This window comes from Ascaphus truei, chromosome 21, assembly GCF_040206685.1.
Source record: "Ascaphus truei isolate aAscTru1 chromosome 21, aAscTru1.hap1, whole genome shotgun sequence".
Classification (NCBI taxonomy): Eukaryota; Metazoa; Chordata; class Amphibia; order Anura; family Ascaphidae; genus Ascaphus; species Ascaphus truei.
In genome coordinates this window covers 739,991-758,705 of record NC_134503.1, presented here as the reverse complement: position 1 = coordinate 758,705, position 18,715 = coordinate 739,991, and the positions used below count along the sequence as shown (strand labels likewise).

The window sequence follows — 18,715 nt, the reverse complement described above, 5'->3', positions numbered from 1 at the left end:
AGATGTTTGTCCCCCTCCCTCTCCTCCCCCCTAGATGTTTGTCCCCCTCCCTCTCCTCCCCCCCAGATGTTTGTCCCGCTCCCTCCTCCCCCCCCAGATGTTTGTCCCCCTCCCTCTCCTCCCCCCAGATGTTTGTCCCCCCCCCTCCGTCTCCTCCCCCCAGCTGCTGCAGACAGTATGCATTGTATAACAGTCTCCGTCTCTCCTTCTGTGCCCAAAATGCCGCAATAAGTGAATTCCAATGAAACGATGTTTTTTAGTCTGATAAATGTGCGCTGGTTTGCAGCGTTACAGCCACGAGATTTAAATGAATTACCCCCAAAGTCAGCATCACCCCCAATTGTCCTGGAACAGGAGTGTTTTTCTGTGTATTTTCCTGCCCTCCCCAGCTAAAGTTACATGCTTTCCCTGCTCTGAAGCAGCCAGAGCTGTGTATATTGCAACATAGTTGTTACAAGTAATCCCCTTTTACACAGCCTCTATTCAGTTGCCATGGCAACCTCCCAATACTCCCAGTTGAGATTGGTTTAATCCTCTCCCCCTGCTTTATCTGCATATTGGTATGCCCCTTAGCGTGTTCCTGTCTGACAGGAAAGTGTGCTCCCTCTTTTCCAACAAGCAGACACAGTGAGTAGACATCTTCCCCTGCTCCCTCAGAAGGGAAATCCTTTTTACCTTCCCCTCAGAGAAGCACTCCCCATAGCAGGATACCTTCCTCTCATAGGTTATTCTCCTGACGAGAGAGATCTGCGAGCACAATCCTCATATAGAACCTTTATACTTCTGTTACTCCCTCAATAAAGGTGAAGCGAATAGGAGGACTTTGTGTGCTGTAACAGGGGGCGGGCTATGCTGCATGGACCTATTCACATGCTACATACGAGCCTGGGCCCAGAACAGTAATGTCTTCGTGCAGATCTTTGCGTTGCGATTATTTGTGTCTCGCGCGCGTCGCGCCTGTCACCATTGTGTCCAGTATGTTTGGAGAAGCCGCCTGGCGACCCTATCTGGCAGGGAAGGTGTTAATTGGTGCTGCGCAGATACGCAGGGTAATGGGAATGGACGGATCGCTGCTCTACGTGTTGGGCATTGGATATAGTGGGCGCGAGCGCGTCGCGTGCGCCTGTCGCCCCTGGCGATGTGTGCACTGTAGATGGGGAGGCGTGGCAGGGGTGTGACCAGGCTGGTTCACCCTCATTGGCTGAACTGCTTACGTGATGTGGCCGACGCACGAAAAAACAATTATTTGTCGGGTCAAAATTCTGCCACGTGGTCGCTCTTCATCGCTCTTCATCGCTCGCACTATGGTCGGCCCGATAGGGTTGCTGTATTTTGTTTGCACCGCTCCGTCAGACGTGCTGTAGCGCGCACTACAATGGCGGCTTTACGTGGGTTTGTGTTACCACAGAGCTTCCTCAGATTAGTGGGAGAGATTCCGTGGAGCAGGTTACAGAGTAACACACACACACTCACACATAGTAACACACACACAGCGACACACGCATACACAGTGACCCCCCCACACACAGCGACACACACAGAGAGTAACACACACACACACCATGAAACACACAGACAGTGACACAGACACACACAGAGTGGCACACACACACAGTGACAGAGTAACACACACAGTGACAGAGTAACACACACACAGTTACAGAGTAACACACACACAGTTACAGAGTAACACACAGAGCTGCTAATGATTCATTGTGCAGACTTTAACCTTTCTGGCTGTGTCACAGTGCGGGCACATGGAGGTGGCACTTTTATGCCAGGACTTCTCGCTGCCCTGGGACAGTGACACACACACACAGGGACAACGAGCAATATCTCTCGGTCACACTACTCCGCCTCACTTTTACTTCACTCACTCCCACTTACAGGGCTATCTCTCACTTATATTCTCTCCGAATACTGACGTCGCTCTGACATCTACCACTGACCTCACTCAGAACTCACTGACCTCACTCAGAACTCACTGACCTCACTCAGAACTTACTGACCTCACTCAGAACTTACTGACCTCACTCAGAACTCAGTGACCTCACTCAGAACTCAGTGACCTCACTCAGAACTCACTGACCTCACTCAGAACTCACTGACCTCACAAAAACGTCTGATCCTCACAGGTCTGATGCTCGCTCACTCCGCATAGCATTGATCATAACTCTCTAACCTCCCTGACCCTCCTCCCCCAATCTCCCCTCTCTGATTTGCTCCCCCACACCCTGCCTCACTGTCACACACCCCACCCTCCCTCACCCTGCGCTCACTGTCACACACCCCACCCTCCCCCACCCTGCGCTCACTGTCACACACCCCACCCTGCGCTCACTGTCACACACCTCACCCTCCCTCACCCTCACACCCAACCCTCCCTCACCCTCACACACCCCACCCTCCCACACCCCACCCTCCCTCACTTTCACACACATGGCATCCAAGAGGGGGGCAGAGAGGGTCTCTCCTGTCAAGAACTTCTTTGCTGGAGGGGTGGGGGGGGTGAGCCTCATACTAGCTGGGCAACCCTTGGACACCATCAAAGTGAGTATTCCCCTCCTATGCGTAGCAGCTGGCCTCTCTGGCACTGAAATGGTTAAGCCCTTATTGATGGGTTATCTTAAGATAACGCAACTCCCGCACTGCCTCAACCTATTTAATAGTTATTAACGGCAGTTACTAGACTCCAGGTTTCCGTTCCAGTTTCAAACTCTCCATGGGGTCTCCAATTTATCACGTGTGTGTCACTTTGTGTGTGTCAGTGTCACAGTGTGTGTGTGTGTGTGTGTGTCATTGTGAATGTGTGTGCTGCTGTGTATGTGTGTCACTGTGTGTCTGTCGGTGTCCGTGTGTCACTGTGTGTGTGTATATGTGTGTCATTGTCATAGTGTTACATTGTGTACCACTGTGTGTGTCTATTACTGTGTGTGTGTCTGTATGTCATTTTCAGTCTGCCTGTGTGTGTCACTATGTCTGTGTGTCACTGTGTCTGTGTGTCACTATGTCTGTGTGTCACTGTGTCTGTGTGTCACTATGTCTGTGTGTCACTGTGTCTGTGTGTCACTGTGTCAGTGCGGCTCCTGTATATAGTACATATATATATATATATATATAATACAAGTGATCAGGTATGTGTTGATGTTTGTGCGGCTAAGAGCTGGATAGGAACCTGTGTATAACATGACAGGGCTGCCTGTAGCGCACACCTGCATATAACATGCGTGACACCCGTGTCCTGCTCAGCCAACGCTGCGTCTGTGTGTCACATGCTGTATTAGTAATAATAGCCATAGTAATAATAACAATAGTAATACTGTAATAACCATACTAATAATAACAGTAATAATAACCATACTAATAATAACAGTAATAACCATACTAATAATAACAGTAATAACCATACTAATAATAACAGTAATAACCATACTAATAATAACAGTAATAATAACCATACTAATAATAACAGTAATAATAACCATACTAATAATAACAGTAATAACCATTGTGACAGAAACCAGGGGATGGTAATAAATTCCGTATATAGGGCTCCCAGGATACTAAACAGTTTCTATCCTGTTTGGCCTGGGAGTGCAGCCTTATAATACATACACTCCATCCCACAGTTTGGCAAGCGCTGGAACTGAGGGATGAGAGATCCAGACCAGAGTTTGTCTGCTGCCTGATTTCTGTCACCTGTCATGCTAATTAGGAATCAGGTATGTAAGACTGTTTTCCTGTTTGCTCTGGTCTCTCCACAAGAGCCAGGAGGCTGGAAGGCTGCTGAACTACAGAGGGGAGAAGACTCTTCCCCAAACAGGTTCAATCTTTCTGTTCATTTGTATAAGACTGCAAAAGTACCTTGTTTTGTTGTTGGGAGTGGAAAAGCCACTTCCAACCCTGAGTCAGGGATATCTAAGTTAAGTTATCGCTCAGGTGAGCAGCTTTTGTTTTGATCTGTTTTCTGTTGTATGCACTGTGGCAGTCTCAGTGCCTGGGACTGAATAAACCAGGCATAGCCTGTTTAAAGGAACAGTACGTGACGCCTCATCATTTAACCTACCCTAAAAGACCGTGTTCTAAACAGTCCCGGACAAACGACGGAGCCCAGAGTAAGCCGTTTGTCACATATGGTGGAGAATGCGGGCAGAACACTAAAAGGTCTGGGGGTTAAAGAACTTTAAAGAAAAAAAAAAAAAAAAAAAAAAAAGGTTTTTTTTCCCTCTCTCTCCAAACAAGATGGAAGACGTGGTGAGTGCCCTGGTACGCAATGTCGCTGTCCAGAAAGACGCGAATGAAACCCAGCAACAGCTGTTAATAGCCCAGCAAGAGACTAATGCAATCCAGCAACGGCTGTCAATAAACCAGCAAGAGACTAATGCAAACCAGCAACAGACGAATGCAAACCAGCAAGAGACAAACCGCTTGCTGAGAGAGGAGCAACAACGGTTCGCCCAGGGCTTACAGCAGGAACTCGAGATCCTAAGGGGGACTATCAGTAACCTTCCACTGGCAGAGGCAGCCCCAGTCCCGAAAATGACCAGGGCAAGCCACTACCGTCAGAAGATGGGACCCTCGGATGATGTGGAAGCCTATCTTCTCACGTTTGAACGCACGGCACAGAGAGAGGGATGGCCAGAAGCTGAGTGGGCTGGTCTAATCGCACCCTTCCTAAGCGGCGAACCCCAGAAGGCTTACTTTGATCTAGAGCCAGCCGAAGCTAACGTCTATGCAAAATTGAAGTTCGAGATCCTCGCCCGCCTCGGCGTAACCACGGCTGTTCGCGCCCAAAGGTTTCACGCATGGTCCTTCACGATGGATAAAGCCACCCGAAGCCAGATGTATGACCTCATCCACCTCGCCCGGAAGTGGCTACAACCCGAGATCAACTCAGCCAGCCACATCGTGGAACAGTTGGTCATGGACCAGTTCTTGAGAAAACTTCCCTCTGCCTTACGCCGTTGGGTCAGTCGGAGTGACCCCCACAATGCGGATGAGCTTGTGGCCCTCGTAGAAAGGTACAATGCAGCAGAAGAGAACCCGCAACCCACAGTCGTGGAGCAACCCCACTACCCAAGGTTCCAGGACTCTTCCAGAGACGGTAAAAGGGTACCGGGGTTAAGGGGCGCTGAAGAGCGGCGACCACCTTCACGCAGCACCAGCAACAGTGGTTCGCACACTAAGGGCAATAGCCAACATGGGGAGCCGGGAAAAGGCTCTAAGTGGGACACAGACTATGTACCTAAATGTGTAAATTGTCATGAGAGGGGCCACACAGCAAAAATCTGCCCACTAAATGATGAGCCCATGCAATGCAACAGCGTGGAACCTTATGCGCTGTTGTCCCAATGTATGGGCCCTAGCCCAGAGGACCCCTTGAATAACCATTTGTGGGCATTTGTAAAGGTTAATGGTAGGAGGGTTCGGGCACTTCTTGACTCTGGGAGCATGGTCACACTTGTGTCCGAATACCTCTTGCCCATTAAGAAGAAACAGGGAAACAGTTCACAAAGAGTGGCAATTTGCTGTATACATGGGGATAATCATGAATATTCCACTGTTGATGTTTTTTTTGAAACAGAGTTTGGTTCTTTAGATTTCAAGGTGGGTATTGTACCCAAACTGGCACATGATGTGTTAATAGGGACCGACTTTCCCCATTTTCTAAAAATGTGGTCCCCCGCTCAGAATAGCGCCCAGAGTTCAATAGCGGACCATAACGAAGTATTAGAAGAAACAAATCCTTTCCCTTTTTCAGAAATGGAGGTTGACGAGGGCCCAAATAAGAAGGGGGAAAAGGAGGAGTGCTGTAAAATTCCCTTCCCCATCACTACTTTGGTAGGGAATACCCCAAATCAAGATGTTGATCAGACACTTACCACCCCAGAACCGGATAAGACCCTCGCTGACCTAGAGGTCAGTCCTGGGAGTTTTAAGAAGGCCCAGTGGGAGGACCCCACATTAGCGGTAGCAAGGGGAAATATACGGGACCAGAATAGTACTCCTGGCCAAACAGATAGGTCACTTGATTACCCCTACTTCGAGGTAGAGAACGACCTAGTATATCGGGTTGATAAAAGGAAATCAGTTACAACTAAACAATTGTTGGTACCACGGACATTCCGTAACGTAGTATTACACCTCGCACATAGTCATCCATTGGGGGGACACCTGGGGGTGGAAAAGACAAAAGAAAAGGTTCTCCGAAGCTTCTATTGGCCTGGGGTTCTGGCAGAAATTACAAACTATTGCTCCTCATGCCCAGAATGTCAGATCACCGCCCCGTTCAAGGCGTACCGCAGCCCATTGGTACCCCTTCCCATAATAGAGGTACCATTTGACCGGATTGCTATGGATCTAGTAGGACCCTTAATAAAGTCTGCTAGGGGACATCAGCATATATTGGTAATATTGGATTATGCCACCCGATATCCGGACGGCAGTTCCCCTACGTAGCACCTCTGCTAAAAACATAGCAAAAGAGTTAGTAGTTCTGTTTTCCCGGGTCGGAATTCCTAAAGAGATTCTATCTGACCAGGGAACACCGTTTATGTCCCAAGTAACAAAAGAGCTATGTAAACTCCTAAAAATCAAGCATCTCAGAACCTCAGTCTATCATCCACAAAACAGATGGTTTAGTGGAAAGGTTCAATAAAACCTTAAAGAGCATGTTACGGCGGGCGGTTGATAAAGATGGGAAAAACTGGGATTGTTTGTTACCGTACTGTTATTTGCCATTAGGGAAGTTCCCCAATCATCCACAGGCTTCTCCCCGTTTGAACTATTGTATGGCCGACACCCAAGGGGGCTTATTGGATATAGCCAAAGAGACTTGGGAACATGAGGTTACCCCTTACAGAAGTGTAATAGAGCATGTTGCCCAGATGCAGGACCGCATTGCTGCAGTCCTACCCATAGTGAGGGAACACATGGAGAAAGCTCAAGAAGCACAGAGGATACGTATAATAAGGGTGCTAGGGTCAGAATTTTTTTTTCCAGGTGATAGGGTACTAGTTCTGGTTCCCACCGTGGAGAGTAAATTCCTTGCTAAATGGCATGGGCCATATGAGATCTTGGAAAGAGTGGGAGAAGTAAATTATAAGGTAAGACAGCCAGGTAGGAGGAAACCTGAGCAAATTTACCATATAAACCTACTCAAGCCCTGGAAAGATAGAGAAGTCTTGTTAACCCTAGTACCCCCAGGTCCGTCAGAGAATCAAGAAACTGACCCAGAGGTTAGCATAGCTGAAACCCTGTCTGTTCATCAGAAACGAGAGGTTCAGAATTTAGTGAGAAGAAACAAAGAAATCTTCTCTATACAACCAGGTAGAACTAGCGTATTGAACATGACCTAGTCTCTGAACGGGGGTCCGAGTTAACCCTTAAACCGTACCGAATCCCGGAGGCCAAAAGAAAGGCTATAAGTTTAGAGGTTAAAAAAATGCTAAAACTAGGTGTAATTGAGGAATCCCAAAGTGGGTGGAACAGCCCTATAGTCTTAGTCCCAAAGCCAGATGGTACAACAAGGTTTTGTAATGACTACCGGAAACTAACCGCGGTGTCAAAAATTTGATACTTATCCTATGCCCAGTGTAGATGAACTTGTAGAGAGACTGGGCAAAGCCCGATATCTCACAACCCTAGACTAACAAAAGGGTACTGGCAGGTTCCCCTCACAGAAAGGGCAAAAGAAAAGACAGCCTTCTCAACCCCAGACGGCCTCTTTCAGTATAAGGTGTTGCCTTTTGGCTTACATGGAGCTCCCGCCACATTTCCAAAGAATGATGGATAAAATTTTAAAACCACATGCTCGGTATGCTGCCGCCTACCTGGATGATGTGGTAATCCATAGTGAGGATTGGCAATCCCACCTTCCAAAGGTCCAAGCTGTGCTTGACGCAGTCCGGTCTGCTGGACTAACTGCTAACCCCGCTAAATGCACTATTGGTCTGGAGGAGGCCAAGTATCTGGGATATTCTATTGGCAGAGGTTTACTCAAACCCCAAACACTCAAAGTGGAGGCGATACAAAATTGGCCAAGGCCAGTTACAAAAAAACAAGTAAGGACCTTTTTGGGGTTAATTGGGTACTATAGAAGGTTTATTCCCAATTTTGCAACTAAGGCAACCCCACTAACTGACCTCACAAAAGCAAGAGGACCGCTAATGGTAAAGTGGTCCCCCGAAACCGAACAAGCCTTTAGAAGCCTGAAAGAAGCTCTCTGTGCCCAACCAGTGTTGGTCACACCTGACTTCTCCAAAGAGTTCGTAGTCCAAACCGACGCATCTGAGGTAGGGCTGGGGGCGGTACTCTCCCAGGAGTCTCAAGGTGAGGAGCACCCCATCCTTTATTTAAGTAGGAAACTAAATTCCCAGGAGAAAAATTACTCCATAGTAGAGAAAGAGTGTCTCGCAATAAAGTGGGCTGTAGAGACGCTCAAATACTACCTGTTGGGGAGAAAATTCCGGTTGGTCACAGATCATGCACCCCTTACCTGGATGTGTCAAAACAGGGAAAAGAATGCTAGAGTGACCAGGTGGTTCCTAAGCCTACAACCCTTTAAATTTTCTGTGGAACACAGGTCAGGGCACAAACATGGCAATGCTGACGGGTTGTCAAGGATGCACTCCCTAATATCCATGGTCGCTCATCCCTCGAGGTCTGAGCTGGGGGGGAGGATATGTGACAGAAACCAGGGGATGGTAATAAATTCCGTATATAGGGCTCCCAGGATACTAAACAGTTTCTATCCTGTTTGGCCTGGGAGTGCAGCCTTATAATACATACACTCCATCCCACAGTTTGGCAAGCGCTGGAACTGAGGGATGAGAGATCCAGACCAGAGTTTGTCTGCTGCCTGATTTCTGTCACCTGTCATGCTAATTAGGAATCAGGTATGTAAGACTGTTTTCCTGTTTGCTCTGGTCTCTCCACAAGAGCCAGGAGGCTGGAAGGCTGCTGAACTACAGAGGGGAGAAGCCTCTTCCCCAAACAGGTTCAATCTTTCTGTTCATTTGTGTAAGACTGCAAAAGTACCGTGTTTTGATGTTGGAAGTGGAAAAGCCACTTCCAACCCTGAGTCAGGGATATCTAAGTTAAGTTATCGCTCAGGTGAGCAGCTTTTGTTTTGATCTGTTTTCTGTTGTATGCACTGTGGCAGTCTCAGTGCCTGGGACTGAATAAACCAGGCATAGCCTGTTTAAAGGAACAGTACGTGACGCCTCATCATTTAACCTACCCTAAAAGACCGTGTTCTAAACAGTCCCGGACAGACGACGGAGCCCCGGAGTAAGCCGTTTGTCACACCATACTAATAATAACAGTAATAATAACCATACTAATAATAACAGTAATAATAACCATACTAATAATAACAGTAATAACCATACTAATAATAACAGTAATAATAACCATACTAATAATAACAGTAATAATAACCATACTAATAATAACAGTAATAATAACCATTGTAATAATAGCAGAACAGTCCTGACTGAGAGTGGGAAGTTGTTAACGCCCCGTTTTATTTTCTGTACCCCGTGCTCACCCCGTTTTATTTTCTGTACCCCCGTACTCGCCCCGTTTTATTTTCTGTACCCCCCTACTCGCCCCGTTTTATTTTCTGTACCCCGTACTCGCCCCGTTTTATTTTCTGTACCCCCCTACTCGCCCCGTTTTATTTTCTGTACCCCGTACTCGCCCCGTTTTATTTTCTGTACCCCCCTACTCGCCCCGTTTTATTTTCTGTACCCCGTACTCGCCCCGTTTTATTTTCTGTACCCCGTACTCGCCCCGTTTTATTTTCTGTACGCCGTACTCACCCGTTTTATTTTCTGTACCCCGTACTCGCCCTGTTTTATTTTCTGTACCCCGTGCTCGCCCCGTTTTATTTTCTGTACCCCGTACTCGCCCCGTTTTATTTTCTGTACCCCGTACTCGCCCCGTTTTATTTTCTGTACCCCGTACTCGCCCCGTTTTATTTTCTGTACCCCGTACTCGCCCCGTTTTATTTTCTGTACCCCGTACTCGCCCCGTTTTATTTTCTGTACCCCGTACTCGCCCCGTTTTATTTTCTGTACCCCGTACTCGCCCCGTTTTATTTTCTGTACCCCGTACTCGCCCCGTTTTATTTTCTGTACCCCGTACTCGCCCCGTTTTATTTTCTATACCCCGTACTCGCCCCGTTTTATTTTCTGTACCCCGTACTCGCCCCGTTTTATTTTCTGTACGCCGTACTCGCCCCGTTTTATTTTCTGTACCCCCCTACTCGCCCCGTTTTATTTTCTGTACCCCGTACTCGCCCCGTTTTATTTTCTGTACGCCGTACTCGCCCCGTTTTATTTTCTGTACGCCGTACTCACCCGTTTTATTTTCTGTACCCCGTACTCGCCCCGTTTTATTTTCTGTACCCCGTACTCGCCCCGTTTTATTTTCTGTACCCCGTACTCGCCCTGTTTTATTTTCTGTACCCCGTGCTCGCCCCGTTTTATTTTCTGTACCCCGTACTCGCCCCGTTTTATTTTTTGTACCCCGTACTCGCCCCGTTTTATTTTCTGTACCCCGTACTCGCCCCGTTTTATTTTCTGTACCCCGTACTCGCCCCGTTTTATTTTCTGTACCCCGTACTCGCCCCGTTTTATTTTCTGTACCCCGTACTCGCCCCGTTTTATTTTCTGTACGCCGTACTCACCCGTTTTATTTTCTGTACCCCGTACTCGCCCTGTTTTATTTTCTGTACCCCGTGCTCGCCCCGTTTTATTTTCTGTACCCCGTACTCGCCCCGTTTTATTTTCTGTACCCCGTACTCGCCCCGTTTTATTTTCTGTACCCCGTACTCGCCCCGTTTTATTTTCTGTACCCCGTACTCGCCCCGTTTTATTTTCTGTACGCCGTACTCGCCCCGTTTTATTTTCTGTACCCCGTACTCGCCCCGTTTTATTTTCTGTACCCCGTACTCGCCCCGTTTTATTTTCTGTACCCCGTACTCGCCCCGTTTTATTTTCTATACCCCGTACTCGCCCCGTTTTATTTTCTGTACCCCGTACTCGCCCCGTTTTATTTTCTGTACGCCGTACTCGCCCCGTTTTATTTTCTGTACCCCGTACTCGCCCCGTTTTATTTTCTGTACCCCGTACTCGCCCCGTTTTATTTTCTATACCCCGTACTCGCCCCGTTTTATTTTCTGTACCCCGTACTCGCCCCGTTTTATTTTCTGTACCCCGTACTCGCCCCGTTTTATTTTCTGTACCCCGTACTCGCCCCGTTTTATTTTCTGTACCCCGTACTCGCCCCGTTTTATTTTCTATACCCCGTACTCGCCCCGTTTTATTTTCTGTACCCCGTACTCGCCCCGTTTTATTTTCTGTACCCCGTACTCGCCCCGTTTTATTTTCTGTACCCCGTACTCGCCCCGTTTTATTTTCTGTACCCCGTACTCGCCCCGTTTTATTTTCTGTACCCCGTACTCGCCCCGTTTTATTTTCTGTACCCCGTACTCGCCCCGTTTTATTTTCTGTACCCCGTACTCGCCCCGTTTTATTTTCTGTACCCCGTACTCGCCCCGTTTTATTTTCTATACCCCGTACTCGCCCCGTTTTATTTTCTGTACCCCGTACTCGCCCCGTTTTATTTTCTGTACCCCGTACTCGCCCCGTTTTATTTTCTGTACCCCGTACTCGCCCCGTTTTATTTTCTGTACCCCGTGCTCACCCTGTTTTATTTTCTGTACCCCGTGCTCGCCCTGTTTTATTTTCTGTACCCCGTACTCGCCCCGTTTTATTTTCTGTACCCCGTACTCGCCCCGTTTTATTTTCTGTACCCCGTACTCGCCCCGTTTTATTTTCTGTACCCCGTACTCGCCCCGTTTTATTTTCTGTACCCCGTACTCGCCCCGTTTTATTTTCTGTACCCCGTACTCGCCCCGTTTTATTTTCTATACCCCGTACTCGCCCCGTTTTATTGTCTGTACCCCGTACTCGCCCCGTTTTATTTTCTGTACGCCGTACTCGCCCCGTTTTATTTTCTGTACCCCGTACTCGCCCCGTTTTATTTTCTGTACCCCGTACTCGCCCCGTTTTATTTTCTATACCCCGTACTCGCCCCGTTTTATTTTCTGTACCCCGTACTCGCCCCGTTTTATTTTCTGTACCCCGTACTCGCCCCGTTTTATTTTCTGTACCCCGTACTCGCCAAACAAAATGAAACACAATAAAAAATAAGTTTAAACAAAGAAAAAGTTATAATAATAATTATAATTATATAGAGGTGCGCAAAGGCTCAGTATCAGTGTATAGTGCGGTCAGACCAGTCCCACATACAAAACTATTCTGCTGTACCCTGTCTGCGCTCTTGTCTGCGCTCTCAGCTCTGGGTGTGTGCGCTCTCAGCTCTGGGTGTGTGCGCTCTTATCTGCGCTCTCAGCTCTGGGTGTGTGCGCTCTCAGCTCTGGGTGTGTGCGCTCTCAGCTCTGGGTGTGTGCGCTCTTATCTGCGCTCTCAGCTCTGGGTGCGGGCGCTCTCAGCTCTGGGTGTGTGTGCTCTTATCTGCGCTCTCAGCTCTGGGTGTGTACGCTCTCAGCTCTGGGTGTGTGCGCTCTTATCTGCGCTCTCAGCTCTGGGTGCGGGCGCTCTCATAGTTACATAGTAGATGAGGTTGAAAAAAGACGTACGTCCATCAAGTTCAACCTATGCTAAATTTAGACAACAGATACTTTATCCTATATCTATACTTATTGATCCAGAGGAAGCAAACAAAAAACCTCAGTGTTATATCATCCAATAAGGGAAAAATAAATTCCTTCCTGACTCCTAGAATTGGCAATCAGATTACTCCCTGGATCAGCATCCTTCCCATGTATACTTATTTGGTATATCCCTGTATACCTTTCCCATCTAAAAAAATGTCCAACCTTTTTTTGAACAAATCTATTGTATCTGCCATCACAGTCTCCATGGGTAATGAATCCCACACTGTAACTGCCCTTACTGTAAAGACCTGTTTCCTTTGTTGCTGGTGAAATCTCCTTTCCTCCAACCTTAAGGGATGGCCCGAGTCCTTTGTACTGCCCGTGGGATGAATAGTTCTTTTGAAAGCTCCTTGTATTGTCCCCGATTATATTTGTATATAGTTATCATATCCCCTCTTAGACGCCTCTTTGCTAATGTAAATAAATCTAATATAGACTCTCCTCATAAGTTAGATTGTCCTTCCCCTTTATTAATTTGGTGGCTCTTCTCTGCACTCTCTCTAGTTCCATAATGTCTTTTCTTAGGATTGGTGCCCAAAATTGGGAGTGCGCTCTGCGCTGGAGTTTGTGCTGGGTGTCTCTTATCTCCCAGCCTCTTCCTTAGCTCTCTTCCCGCGCAGCACACAGTATACCTGCCAACCATGTCAGTAACACGCTGACCCGTTATCCCAGGCCACAGACATGCTCCCCGTTCCTGCCGGACTCCCCGTTCCTGCAGGGCCTCCCCGTTCCTGCCGGACTCCCCGTTCCCGCAGGGCCTCCCCGTTCCTGCCGGACTCCCCGTTCCCGCAGGGCTCCCCGTTCCTGCCGGACTCCCCGTTCCTGCAGGGCTCCCCGTTCCTGCAGGACTCCCCGTTCCCGCAGGACTCCCCGTTCCTGCCGGACTCCCCGTTCCTGCCGGACTCCCCGTTCCTGCAGGGACTCCCCGTTCCTGCAGGGCCTCCCCGTTCCTGCAGGACCTCCCCGTTCCCGCAGGACTCCCCGTTCCTGCAGGGCTCCCCGTTCCTGCATGGCCTCCCCGTTCCTGCAGGACCTCCCCGTTCCCGCAGGACTCCCCGTTCCTGCAGGGCTCCCCGTTCCCGCAGGGCTCCCCGTTCCCGCAGGGCCTCCCCGTTCCTGCAGGACCTCCCCGTTCCCGCAGGACTCCCCGTTCCTGCAGGGCTCCCCGTTCCTGCAGGGCCTCCCCGTTCCTGCAGGGCCTCCCCGTTCCTGCAGGACCTCCCCGTTCTTGCAGGGCCTCCCCGTTCCTGCAGGACCTCCCCGTTCCTGCAGGGCCTCCCCGTTCCCGCAGGGCCTCCCCGTTCCTGCAGGACCTCCCCGTTCCTGCAGGGCTCCCCGTTCCTGCAAGACCTCCCCGTTCCTGCAGGGCCTCCCCGTTCCTGCAGGGCTCCCCGTTCCTGCAGGGCCTCCCCGTTCCTGCAGGGCCTCCCCGTTCCTGCCGTACTCCCCGTTCCTGCAGGGCCTCCCCGTTCCTGCAGGGCCTCCCCGTTCCTGCAGGACTCCCCGTTCCTGCAGGACTCCCCGTTCCCGCAGGACCTCCCCGTTCCCGCAGGGCCTCCCCGTTCCCGCAGGACCTCCCCGTTCCCGCAGGGCCTCCCCGTTCCCGCAGGGCCTCCCCGTTCCCGCAGGGCCTCCCCGTTCCCGCAGGGCCTCCCCGTACCCGCAGGGCCTCCCCGTTCCCGCAGGGCCTCCCCGTTCCCGCAGGACCTCCCCGTTCCCGCAGGACCTCCCCGTTCCCGCAGGACCTCCCCGTTCCCGCAGGGCCTCCCCGTTCCCGCAGGGCCTCCCCGTTCCCGCAGGGCCTCCCCGTTCCCGCAGGACTCCCCGTTCCCGCAGGGCCTCCCCGTTCCCGCAGGGCCTCCCCGTTCCCGCAGGACCTCCCCGTTCCCGCAGGGCCTCCCCGTTCCCGTAGGGCCTCCCCGTTCCCGCAGGGCCTCCCCGTTCCCGCAGGGCCTCCCCGTTCCCGCAGGGCCTCCCCGTTCCCGCAGGGCCTCCCCGTTCCCGCAGGGCCTCCCGTTCCTGCAGGGCCTCCTCGTTCCTGCAAGGCCTCCCCGTTCCCTCAGGGCCTCCCGTTCCCGCAGGGCCTCCCCGTTCCTGCAGGGCTCCCCGTTCCTGCAGGGCCTCCCCGTTCCCGCAGGGCCTCCCCGTTCCCGCAGGGCCTCCCCGTTCCTGCAGGGCCTCCCCGTTCCCGCAGGGCCTCCCCGTTCCTGCAGGGCTCCCCGTTCCTGCAGGGCCTCCCCGTTCCTGCAGGGCCTCCCCGTTCCTGCAGGGCCTCCCCGTTCCTGCAGGACCTCCCCGTTCCCGCAGGGCCTCCCCGTTCCTGCAGGGCCTCCCCGTTCCCGCAGGGCCTCCCCGTTCCCGCAGGGACTCCCCGTTCCCGCAGGGCCTCCCCGTTCCCGCAGGGCCTCCCCGTTCCCGCAGGGCCTCCCCGTTCCCGCAGGGCCTCCCCGTTCCTGCAGGACTCCTCGTTCCCGCAGGACCTCCCCGTTCCCGCAGGGCCTCCCCGTTCCTGCAGGGCCTCCCCGTTCCCGCAGGGCCTCCCCGTTCCCGCAGGGACTCCCCGTTCCCGCAGGGCCTCCCCGTTCCCGCAGGGCCTCCCCGTTCCCGCAGGGCCTCCCCGTTCCCGCAGGGCCTCCCCGTTCCTGCAGGACTCCTCGTTCCCGCAGGGCCTCCCCGTTCCCGCAGGGCCTCCCCGTTCCCGCAGGGCCTCCCCGTTCCCGCAGGGCCTCCCCGTTCCCGCAGGGCCTCCCCGTTCCCGCAGGGCCTCCCCGTTCCCGCCGGACTCCCCGTTCCTGCAGGGCCTCCCCGTTCCTGCAGGGCCTCCCCGTTCCCGCAGGGCTCCCCGTTCCCGCAGGGCCTCCCCGTTCCTGCAGGGCCTCCCCGTTCCTGCAGGACTCCCCGTTCCTGCAGGGCCTCCCCGTTCCCGCAGGGCCTCCCCGTTCCCGCAGGGCCTCCCCGTTCCCGCAGGGCCTCCCCGTTCCCGCAGGGCTCCCCGTTCCCGCAGGGCCTCCCCGTTCCCGCAGGGCCTCCTCGTTCCCGCAGGGCCTCCCCGTTCCCGCAGGGCCTCCCCGTTCCCGCAGGGCCTCCCCGTTCCCGCAGGGCCTCCCCGTTCCCGCAGGGCCTCCTCGTTCCCGCAGGGCCTCCCCGTTCCCGCAGGGCCTCCCCGTTCCTGCAGGGCCTCCCCGTTCCTGCAGGGCCTCCCCGTTCCTGCAGGGCCTCCCCGCGTCCCCCTCGTGCGCCATCCCCTCGTGCGCCATCCCCTCGTGCGCCATCCCCTCGTGCGCCATCCCCTCGTGCGCCATCCACTCGTGCGCCATCCCCTCGTGCGCCTCGCATGATTACACGTCACTTCGGATCACCCACTGTGAGCGGTCTGGTCAGCTTCCTGGTGTCTGAGGCCGGGTCGCCCTGAAAACCCGGGCTCGAAGTAGCTCTTGAGGACTGGATTTGGCCACTCATGGTTTAGCGTATTGGCCCAGGTGGTCTGGCGGGGCGTGGTCTGGCGGGGCGTGGTCGGACGGAGTGTGGTCTGGCGGGGCGTGGTCTGGCAGGGCGTGGTCTGGCGGGGCGTGGTCTGGCGGGGCGTGGTCTGGCGGAGCGTGGTCTCGCGGAGCGTGGTCTGGCGGGGCGTGGTCTGGTTGGGCGTGGTCTGGCGGGGCGTGGTCTGGCAGGGCGTGGTCTGGCGGAGTGTGGTCTCGCGGAGCGTGGTCTGGCGGAGCGGACCCAAGCTATTCTCAGCTCCCTGGGTTCCTGAGACACTTACCAGAAAAGTTACTGTGGTTAAATCTCTCCCAGGGGAAACAAAATGGCTGCCACATTGTGGCACAACAGGAAGACGCAACATCACCGGTGACGGGTTCCTATTGGGTCGCCATTTAAATCCCCGTTAAAAACAAGGGATTGCTAAACTTGTCACCGAACACAACGTATCAGGACCTCGTCTGCTGGATGCTCCCCACCCCCCCACCCCCCCACCATGGTATTGGGGTACACTCCCCGCACCACGTGACCCCTTTTCTGCCAGAGAGGACAGTCCCCTGCGGCGGTGACGGGGTTAACGCCCATTGATTGACATATTTGCAATTCCGTTTAGTTGGATTTGAAACGCACAGAATGGATTTTCCTGCGCGATTTTCTCTGCGCGATTTTCCTGCGCGATTTTCCTGCGCGATTTTCCTGCGCGATTTTCCTGCGCGATTTTCTCTGCGCGATTTTCCTGCGCGATTTTCCTGCGCGATTTTCCTGCGCGATTTTCTCTGCGCGATTTTCTCTGCGGGATTTTCCTGCGCGATTTTCTCTGCGGGATTTTCTCTGCGGGATTTTCTCTGCGCGATTTTCTCTGCGCGATTTTCTCTGCGCGATTTTCTCTGCGTTACTTTCGTACGTTACTAGTTTTAACCAGACGCCGGGAGAAGACGCCCTATAATCTCCCCAAAAAGAGACGAGATGTTTCTGTCACTTATCCGCCGCGGTGACAGGTGCGACTCAAATCCGGGATTACTTACATAATTCTCCTCTCCTTCAAGACTATACCCCCCTCTGCCCCTCCTTACATCTCACCCTAATATCTCACTATACCCCCCTCTGCCCCTCCTTACATCTCACCCTAATATCTCACTATACCCCCCTCTGCCCCTCCTTACATCTCACCCTAATATCTCACTATACCCTCCTCTGCCCCTCCTTACATCTCACCCTAATATCTCACTATACCCTCCTTACATCTCACCCTAATATCTCACTATACCCTCCTCTGCCCCTCCTTACATCTCACCCTAATATCTCACTATACCCTCCTTACATCTCACCCTAATATCTCACTATACCCTCCTTACATCTCACCCTATCTCACTATATCCTCCTTACATCTCACCCTAATATCTCACTATACCCCCCTCTGTCCCTCCTTACATCTCACCCTAATATCTCACTATACCCTCCTTACATCTCACCCTAATATCTCACTATACCCTCCTTACATCTCACCCTAATATCTCACTATACCCTCCTTACATCTCACCCTAATATCTCACTATACCCTCCTTACATCTCACCCTAATATCTCACTATACCCTCCTTACATCTCACCCTAATATCTCACTATACCCCCCTCTGCCCCTCCTTACATCTCACCCTAATATCTCACTATACCCTCCTCTGCCCCTCCTTACATCTCACCCTAATATCTCACTATACTCCCCTCTGCCCCTCCTTACATCTCACCCTAATATCTCACTATACCCCCTCTGCCCCTCCTTACATCTCACCCTAATATCTCACTATACCCCCCTCTGCCCCTCCTTACATCTCACCCTAATATCTCACTATACCCCCCTCTGCCCCTCCTTACATCTCACCCTAATATCTCACTATACCCTCCTCTGCCCCTCCTTACATCTCACCCTAATATCTCACTATACCCTCCTTACATCTCACCCTAATATCTCACTATACCCTCCTCTGCCCCTCCTTACATCTCACCCTAATATCTCACTATACCCTCCTTACATCTCACCCTAATATCTCACTATACCCTCCTTACATCTCACCCTATCTCACTATATCCTCCTTACATCTCACCCTAATATCTCACTATACCCCCCTCTGTCCCTCCTTACATCTCACCCTAATATCTCACTATACCCTCCTTACATCTCACCCTAATATCTCACTATACCCTCCTTACATCTCACCCTAATATCTCACTATACCCTCCTTACATCTCACCCTAATATCTCACTATACCCTCCTTACATCTCACCCTAATATCTCACTATACCCTCCTTACATCTCACCCTAATATCTCACTATACCCCCCTCTGCCCCTCCTTACATCTCACCCTAATATCTCACTATACCCTCCTCTGCCCCTCCTTACATCTCACCCTAATATCTCACTATACTCCCCTCTGCCCCTCCTTACATCTCACCCTAATATCTCACTATACTCCCCTCTGCCCCTCCTTA

General features: G+C 52.0%; 2 protein-coding genes across 2 annotated transcripts in view; one reads left to right on the top strand and one right to left on the bottom strand.

Moving 5' to 3' along the window:
- Positions 1-18,715, bottom strand: part of LOC142471882 (deoxyribonuclease-1-like 1) — a 47,201-nt gene that overhangs the window by 18,811 nt on the left and 9,675 nt on the right. The window lies entirely within an intron of this gene.
- Positions 2,377-18,715, top strand: part of LOC142472420 (mitochondrial carnitine/acylcarnitine carrier protein-like) — a 46,096-nt gene continuing 29,757 nt past the window's right edge. Inside the window, exon 1 of the mRNA XM_075579512.1 lies at positions 2,377-2,550. Coding sequence (XP_075435627.1) covers positions 2,440-2,550 — 111 coding nt within the window. The 5' untranslated portion in view covers positions 2,377-2,439. The remainder of the gene's footprint in view (positions 2,551-18,715) is intronic.